General features: G+C 45.6%; 1 protein-coding gene across 1 annotated transcript in view; it reads left to right on the top strand.

Moving 5' to 3' along the window:
* The first annotated feature begins 2,798 nt into the window (after positions 1–2,798).
* Positions 2,799–9,317, top strand: part of shisa9a (shisa family member 9a) — a 28,028-nt gene continuing 21,509 nt past the window's right edge. The window contains exons 1-2 of the mRNA XM_062526841.1: positions 2,799–3,661; positions 5,190–5,296. Of these exons, the coding sequence (XP_062382825.1) occupies positions 3,141–3,661; positions 5,190–5,296 (628 nt within the window). The 5' untranslated portion in view covers positions 2,799–3,140. The remainder of the gene's footprint in view (positions 3,662–5,189; positions 5,297–9,317) is intronic.

Raw genomic sequence — 9,317 nt, 5'->3', positions numbered from 1 at the left:
ATACAGCAGACTGTTTGGTAGTTGGGAACTCTAGTCTGGTAGAGTAGCCTATGGTTGTGTTTGTTGGAATGTGTGTTTTTCAAATGTTTTGTCTGTGTTTTTCAAATGCTTTGTTAGGTCACCTTCTTAACCTATAGCCTACTGAAAATGTCAAGTTATAAATGCCAGCAAGAAGACTTCAACTTCAAAACATTTTCTTATGTCCAGTAATAAGCTTTACAAAGGCATGCACACAAGTTACTGTATGTTAATGTGTGCACATGACTGCAAGTCTGTGGCATGGCAATGCATCAGATGCTCTGTGTGTGTGTGTGTGTGTGTGTGTGTGTGTGTGTGTGTGTGTGTGTGTGTGTGTGTGTGTGTGTGTGTGTGTGTGTGTGTGTTGTGGATGCAGTGGACACAGGTTAGTGTGTTGTGTGGTGCTTTGAAGATGCATAATCCAAGTAATTTCCTGTAAATGATCGATAAAGTATCAATCAGTCAATCAATTGAGAAGATATTGCATAATAGTCACTCATGAGGCTTCCTAAATTTGGGGTGCGGAGACTGGAGTTCTACGCTGTGTGCACTAGAGACACCAGCTGGTTTGTAATAGGGTGAATTTAGGTCTTAACATCATGACGTGGTCTGCATCTAACAGGACGTAATGTAGCAAACACTTGATTTCAATGTAATGCTGAATTACTAATCTACTGTACTGTAGACATAGAGGGTATTATAGTGTATCAAAAGAAATTATGTTTAGGTTACATTTCAAATCAGTACATTTTCTTGCTGTCCCAAATTACCAAATGCGGTGTGGTAATTTAGGACAGCATGTCTCAGGTAATTTGGGACAACATTTGAAGGGTTTTGATACAAAATATATCACTCACCTGATATAAAAGGGACATGTATGTCAACACTGAACCACAGAAATGCCACAGGCTACTTTCAAGTCAAATAAGAGTAATGCTGCCAATGCCCTAGCCTGTGTAGTAGGCCTACACTTCAGTCAAATTAATCAGTCCCACTCATTTTCTGACAAAATTATGGCAAGCAAATGTTATTTCATACTGTAGTTCAGTGTGGCAGTGGGGTAATAAGCTGAGGCATGCAGGTGTAGGCTAGCCTCTTCTCCCACTGTTTGACCTATCGTCTTACTCTGTTGATGCATTTAATGTTGCAGAGAAGAATAGCACCCATGGCAAATATAATCAGATGGGTGTGAGTGCTTGGAGGGAGACAGGGAGAGTGAATAAACAGGGCGAAGGGAAGAAGTAGCCGACAACAAGTGGAATGAAAACAGAATGAACAGAGCTACTGATCACAAGGGAGCTACACATCAGACATACAGTAACATCCCTGAGTAACCATAGACATATTTATGGTTTAGAAGTATGCCATTTGAGTTGAAAACAAAGGCCTACAGCAACAAATTACCAAACATATCTGTCCCAAAAGACCAAATATATCACGGAAAATGAATTTGGTGTCAAATACAACAAAAGGGTGAGCCTTGATTTGTAGAAATATCATTCACACTTCATGCCGTTTTGACATAGCTGATCGAGTTAAGATGTATCAGTTTTTAATTATAACTATAAAGAAGAAAACTGTGCTTGATGGTTGAACATAAGTCCTTTTTTTTCATCTTTTTTTGAAGAGAAAATACAAGAGAAAAAGGAGACTGATGACCTGTAGACATTCTGATCTTGACATGCCTCTTTTGGGATTTCTGTTTACAGAATGTTTTAGACAATGTGATGAGCCAGAGAGCAGTTGGCACGCATGTCAGTATATGGCCTCTGTTGGACAACATTAGGAGACCTGTGGAGAACATGACACATGACATGCAGTGGATACCAGGTGAGCAGCTCCTTCTTAATCATTGCGAAAGTAAAAGAAGGCAGTGTTGAGGTCATCTGGGCTAAAAACGATTGTACTCAAGCACAGATAGAACAAAAGCATTTTAGTTGTTTTTTTGTTTTTTTTTTTACAGAAGAAGACTGAAGTGAGACAATCGAACATTTCTTTATGACAACCATTTAGGCTATACCTCAAGAACTCCTGCTATTCCTATACATAAGTTCTATTAAGTTTCAGCTAGGCTATGATAAATAGGAAAATACAAGCCACGTTCATTCAGTCAGAAACTGCGTTGATATGTCCATCATCACAATGGTTCGCAGTGGTGCGCAGTGGTGCTGTCGAACAGGATAACAATCCTGCCGATTGAACGTTTTCAGACCTGACAAGCGACAGCATGCACAGTAATGTCGATTCTCAAAGTAGAAATCAAGCAACGAACATTAGCGATACCTAATAATACGGTATGATGAAAAAAACTCTGTTGCGCCTCAGGAAAAGAACAACATAAAATGTGCATTGTATGATACCAGAAAAGAAAAAAAGTATACAATGGTCGTCCAATAGATTGTCGATTTATATGAGTCTTTATTATTGTTGGCGTAAAGCATGCCATCATTTCGAACAAAGAGAGGGTGGTGCCTGAATTGGTCTCCAAATAAAAAACGAATGTTACGCGATGCGCGCTCTCTCTCTCTCTCTCTCTCTCTCTCTGTCTCAGTCTCTGTCTCTCTCCCTCCCTCTCTCTCTGTATGTGTGTCTTAGGTACACACACACACACACACACACACACACACACACACACACACACACACACACTCCGTGTCTCTCTCTAATCCCTCCCTCATCCTTCTTCTAGCAGACTTTCCCAGTTCTCGCTTCTCCCTCCCAGTAAAATCATTCGCCTAGACTCAGCTGCACAGTTTTCTCATCAGCCATTTGGTAGCTTACAGTGTATCTGTGCCCACACACCCGAAACAGCAGTCGATGAAAGAATGCGTTGGATGAAGTAGTTGTGGCGCAGCGAGCGGACTGGAAGACAGACTTCTCCAAGAATACTTCTTTACGCGCACAAAGGATGCGCGCGCCAGGATATGGCACTGCGAGCAGGGCGAAGATAAATAGTCCTCCAACAGAATCCTGTCAAGGGGGACTAGTTGAAAACCAACAGTGAAACGCATGGCTGTGGTCTCCTGTTTGGATTTATGTGTCTTGACCTGTAGCAATATCGGATCTCCGTTTTCTTCTTTTTTCCCGTTTGCTTTGCTATCGAAGATTTCCGGGGAAGCTACATGATGAGATGGACAGTCTTTCTGTTAGGCTACTTGTTGGTCAAAGTTATGGCACTGCTGTGCTCCGCGGACGGTGCACAAGGACAGGAGATGGAGGGCTTTATAATGATAACGGGGTCTAACGGCTCTAGAGATGAGGAGATCGTCGTTACAGAAGCCCCGCATTCAGAGGATAAATGCCGCGGATACTACGACGTGATGGGTCAGTGGGACCCACCGTTCGTTTGCGAAACGAACGACTATTTGTTCTGCTGTGGCACCTGTGGCTTCCGATTTTGCTGCGGGACCAAAGATTCCCGTTTGGATCAAAGCACCTGCACAAATTATGACACTCCGAAGTGGATGTCATCTGGTCAAACTCCGTACAAGAAGGCAAATCCAAGCCAGGATCGGACCAAGGACAGTACAAACTTTATTGTCTATATCATATGTGGAGTGGTTGCAATCATGGCACTTGTCGGGATATTTACAAAACTTGGACTTGAAAAGGCACATCGACCCCAAAGAGAAAATATGTCTAGGTAGGTCTCAGTCCAAGAAATGTGTCATGCGTAAATGTGCTTTCTGTAAGGGAAGTGTGGACTAAGCATGTGCCCACTTCACGCACAGAGCAAGTGTTCAAAGAGGCGAGTGAAATTGACAGTTTATGTGTGTTGCACGGCCATTGAAGGTCTGATTGATTTTCTGACAGCATAATAATAGAATTACGGTACAGACACTGTCAGAGAATGTGTCGAGCCCCAGCGGTAATAGCCTACGTATAGTCTACCTGCGGCGCAGGAGGAGAAATGGTAATATCGGTCACATGGATTCTGGACATTGCATTCTAGTGGGCTATTAATGAGCGTTGAGTTTATTTATTTTAAAATCTAAATAGTCCCGAAATGGTGAAAAGCCAAAACACTCTGGATAGCTAGAGTTAGGCAATAACTTATCTATTATTTTATAATCAAACATGCAGAAAGGATAAAGGATATTTGGTTCAGGAAAATGTATCAGAAGATAAGAGCTCGCTGAGACGCAATACGGGAGAGGCTATAACGGAACATGACATGATGTAACTGTTAATTCGATGTAGGCCTATTCATGTTATGGTACTTCACACGCCCATAACCGTTTGTGGTAGCAGCATTAAACAAGATAAAGATTAGGGTTAAAATAATGAAATCTCCCCTCTCATGTATTGATTTAGTCAATAATGTCAATAATATTGAGTTTCACAACTATCAATAATGTCAACAATAATGAGTTTCACAACAATCAAATTAGTTGAAAACTAGCAGTCACTGTCAGTGATTGACATTACAGATACATAGAAACGAACACAACAAATAATTGGCAGTTTTGTGAAATCTTCAAATATTTGGTTATTTAAAAAAATATTCGCATGAACTTCAGAGTTCAGCCTGTATACACTTTAAATGAAGCGAGAAACTCTTCCTGAGACTGATTGGTGAGAACGAACCTTTCGATGCAAGTCTTGACATTAGTGTCAACATTATTGTTTTGACTTACAGCGGCGGTTGACTTATAGCCTCAGCAATTGCGTAATATCTATGTACACCTCTCCACACATCACACAAATCTCTGCCTCCACTACGCACTTCACTCGCCGTGCGGGGGCGTAGGACTCTCATCCGGCACAGCAAGCACTTTGGTGTTATTGTAGTAGCTAACACACCGTGACCGCTGGTTAAGCAACTAATTCGTTTAAAGAAAGGTCAGTGATGTCTTCACCCCTCACGGTGAACTGCTGAGTGTTTTGCTGATAGTCTTTTGCATTGTGAGTGCTACCTGACTCATGCGGACCAGAGGAGAAAGTAGCACCATGGACAGCGACCCAATGGACAGCTTTATGGTCTTTGGTTTAGAGAACGCAGGCAAACCATATTTTTTTCACTTCTAGTTTACACTTTGGTATTTTACTTAAATTCTAACATCAAAAATCTGATAGTACAGTACACCAATCAGAACATGCAGACATTCCAAGTCATTCAGAATGATTCAACAGAGTTCTGAATCACCTGACACGTTCCTTTTCTCCCACAGAGCCGTAGCAAACGTCATGCAGAGTGCCTGTTCAGCGGAACACGAAGGGGCCATTGCAATGCACGCCCAACACTATGACACCATGCAAGCAAGGGCTAGCAACTTACGTAAGTTCACTTTCTCTTCGTCATTTTGAAGCGTGTGAATCACTTTGTGTAACTATCCCTTTGACCATTTTTCTCCAAGGACTACAAACCGAAAGCCATTTCATGTGGAGGGCAGACACGGGTCAAAAGGCCTTCATGCCCGTAGCCCTGCCAAGAGGTCAACATCGTGCTCCATTCATATTAGTCCTATCTGGAACCTCTTAACCTCAGTCTGGATGGATAAGCTCCCTCACACACATCGCGAAAGCAGCGGTTTGTGAAACCGTACATTAACTTATTTATGGGACTCACTGACCAGACAGACATGTCCAGCCCAGGAGAAAGCAACCAATGAGCTTTCCTGTAAAAAAAAACACACCTTCCATCGCTCACCTAAATGGCCCGCAGAGGTCGGCTTGATAGATTGCCTTGCTTTTTTTTTTTTGCCTCTTGTGATATCATCTGAAAATAGCCTCTTAAAGCAGGACCTCCTCACATGACTCACCCCGCGTTTAAGAAAACAGGAAACACCGATCCGTGAGAGCTGTCTATTTTTGGCGTGGCTGCTGTGGGCTGAAACTATAGCCGTGTTCATAGTGGCTGTTTAAGCCATTGATGTCAGTGCTATCTCGAGCCAAGAGCATGCAGGGTGTCTCCACCAGCTGAAATCACTAATTAGCTCCCCCTCATTGGTTAAAGAGACACTATATATAGTGGAAGCTGCTTGAGTAATGCATAGTTGAGATGAAACCTGCGTGCAGTAATGGCTGGGCCCCTCCGCGGAGCTGCTTTGACACTTGGTGCTTGAGAAACCTGGAGGGGGGAGAGAGGGGTTGGGAGTTGTGGTTGTGTTCACAATTCCGTCCCCTCATTCACACAGACCCCTGAGTAAATAAAACCAAGTCCTATGCGAGAACAAACGCCAGTGTGTGTGTTTGTGGAGGGACTTACGCAAAATGAAAAATCACAGGCCCATTTTGCTTTGAGGGATCCATTTTGGGCATCGCTGAGAAACCACGAGTGGAGGAGTCGTCCCCCCCCCCCCTTCTCCTTTCATGGCTGTATCAAATAGAAAGATTATGTCTTTCCACCGACGTGGCCATTGTGGACTTGGCAGATCGCTCAGTGTTGGAAGAAGTGCCTGTTTCTTTGCAAAAAAAAGACAGCCTTTGATTATTTAATCTCTCACACGAGGACAAAGGCAAGCACTGTGTGTCTCGTTCCAAAAAGCCAAGTGAAATGACAATGGCAGTTACATTTTTCTATTTGCTTGTTCCCCCACCATCCCACAGCAGGGCTTACAGTGCAGAGGACTATTCAGCGCTGTTTTGGAGCGCCAATCTATCCGGCGCGGCGTTTGTTTCCACAGTGGTGCATCATGCGGCACATAAAACAAGCGCACATCCCCGTGGACTCAACCTTTTCTCCCCCCAGCCGGCACCAGCGCGGCGGCGCTGGCAATTTCTCTGGCGGTCGAAATGAATAGGCGGCGATATATATATTTCCTCCGGTCGCCCCCACATCAGAATTATGATGATTAGCGTCATGGTGTCTGCTCTCTCTCGGGTCTTATTCTTCTGGTGGCTCGGGTGTAATCATCCCGAATGTTATTAACCTCCCTAACCTGATCCCCCCCCCCCCAACCCCTAAAGATCGGCTCCGGCGGAGTCTTTGGTGCCAGGCATCGGGGATAATGATTTCCCTGGACTGCGCGCCAGGCAGCAGGTAGAATGGTCTCCAGGGGACAGCGGTGAGGCAAGGGGGCCGTTTGCTGCTGCCACCACTCGTCCTAATGCCCTGCCAGGCTGATTTGCATGCTGGAGCGCAACGTTTTCATTGGTGTGCTTACATCTGTGTAGCTGTCTTCAGATCAGCGAACAGAAAAGTCAGTTATTGATTGCGCTGTTCTTTCAACAATGTACTGTATTGCAGTGGGGGAACAATGAATAATGTAAAGGCTGATGAAATATAGAAAATATAGAAGGAATTGGGCTGGGAGTGTTCTTTCTAATTTGGGCAGTATTTAGTGGATTCATAATGGACTATGAACATGAACAGAAACGAGATGGCTGAAAATAGTCCTTTTTGACTTGAGCTTATTCCGTTGCACCTGTGATGGGACACAGAAGAGCCTGCCAGGCTTGTTCAAGCACAATAATGTCCTTTAGAGGTAGCAAATCAAATGATGTCCCTCTGGTGTAGCCTTGCATAATGCAGTGTATACCACAGCAGGAAAACAACCGACACCTTCAAATGAAATCAGAGCACCTATCAGCTTCACAACACACGCCGGTGTTTATTTAATCCACTCTCTCACCTTCACCTGAAAATGAGAAGGGTGTCGAAAGGCTGGGTTTAGCTGGTGTGTGTTTGTGTGTGTGTGTGTGCGTGTGTGTGTGTGTGTGCGTGTGTGTGTGTGTGTGTGTGTGTTTGTGTCTATGAGAACTCACGCCGTCTCCGTGCTCGAAGCCGCCCTTTTTAGCGATGTGCGTTTAAAAAAGGTGACGTGTCAGCCCCGACCCCCTCGGTTGCCTGGGGGCCCCCGAACCTGTAGGGCCTCTCCTGAGAGTGGGGGGGGGGGGGGGGGGGGATCAGATGCCACCTTTCATGTCACACCGGCAATAGGCACAGCGTTTTTGAATTCTTGAAGAGCTCGAAAAAATCCCCTCGCGAAAAAAAAAAAAAAAGCCCGGCGCTTCAAAGCAAGAGAGGAGGATGAGTGGTGAGAGACATTATGCCAAGACGGGCCAAGTGTTTGATGGCACACATAAAATGCCAGCATAGTCAAACAGCCCTCGAGTGACTGACATAGAGATGGCGCTTTCAAAAAAAGACCAGCACAAAATATGTATAAAGAAGCATGCAGGGGCAAAGAGGCTCCACCGTAAATAGAAGATAAGTGGCAGCAACATCGGAGCCACACGGCGGATGCAGAGTCGTCGCCGCTCCCCCTGTTTGGCTCCGTGGCTTCGGGGAGAGTGTTCTAAAGATAAACAGCTGAGCACAAGGAGAAGCAATACTGCGCCAGTGGTCATGGGCCTTCCAGGTTGTGATCAACTGGAGCTGGGGCACAGAGACCCAGGCGTGGGGTAGGAGGGTGGGGGGATAGGGGTGGAGGGTGGAGGGTGGGGGGCTGTGGAGTCGCAGCTCACTGGAGCAAGAGACTCCATTACGGTGTCACACTGAGCCAAAAGTGAAGTGGAATGGAGAATGCATAGTAGCGAGGAGGCGTCCAATGAAATCCCTCCGAGGCTCAGAGAGCAGGGTGGTGGGGGTTGGACCAGGGTGAGGGGTGAGGGGTGGCAGCATGCAGAGGTGTGTGTGTGTGTGTGTGTGTGTGTGTGTGTGGAGGGAGGAGTGTTGCGGAGCGTTCGAGGATAACCTGTGTGCTCGGCATAATATGATTGTTTTCGGCGAGATGCAGTCCACCGCTCGGCTGCTCGGCTGTTACTGTGAGCCTGCAGGGGCTTCGGCTCCCAGGGCCTCCACAGCCACGCCACACGGCACAAGGCAGGGAGGGAGAGGGAGAGAGAGAGAGAGAAAGAGAGAGAAAGAGAGAGATAGAGAGGGAGGGGAGGGTGGGGGCCCGAGGAGCAGCCTTCTTCGATATGTCAGCTTGTCGCTCTCGTCTAATAACACACCCCACAAATAATACCGTGGAACACCAGCTCGGTGTAATTCTGGAGGAATTGTTCATGAATCACAAAACCGCATCAGCTGCTCGTCATTCAGGGTCTATAGCCAGATTAGCCACAATAGAGAGAGAGAGGGAGGGAGGGAGAGAGAAAGAGAGAGAGATAGAGAGAGGGACAGAGAGAGAGAGAGAGAGCTCAACAACAACAGCAGCCTGGCATGTCTAAATATACCACCGACATAGAGCCTCATAGATTTGGTGTTGAATGTGATTCTATGTAAAAGCACAGGATTGAGCATAAGGCCTGTGTAGGGAAGGGACTGAGCAGGGCTCGGTGTGTGCACCACCAGAAAGAGAGAACATTGTACTAAGGGGATTATCCTTCCTTAGAGGCTGTTAGCTTTCCTG

Source organism: Sardina pilchardus, chromosome 22, assembly GCF_963854185.1.
Source record: "Sardina pilchardus chromosome 22, fSarPil1.1, whole genome shotgun sequence".
In the NCBI taxonomy this organism is placed as follows: domain Eukaryota; kingdom Metazoa; phylum Chordata; class Actinopteri; order Clupeiformes; family Clupeidae; genus Sardina; species Sardina pilchardus.
Note: the sequence above shows the minus strand (reverse complement) of the source record. Positions and strands in the feature narration are given on the sequence as shown.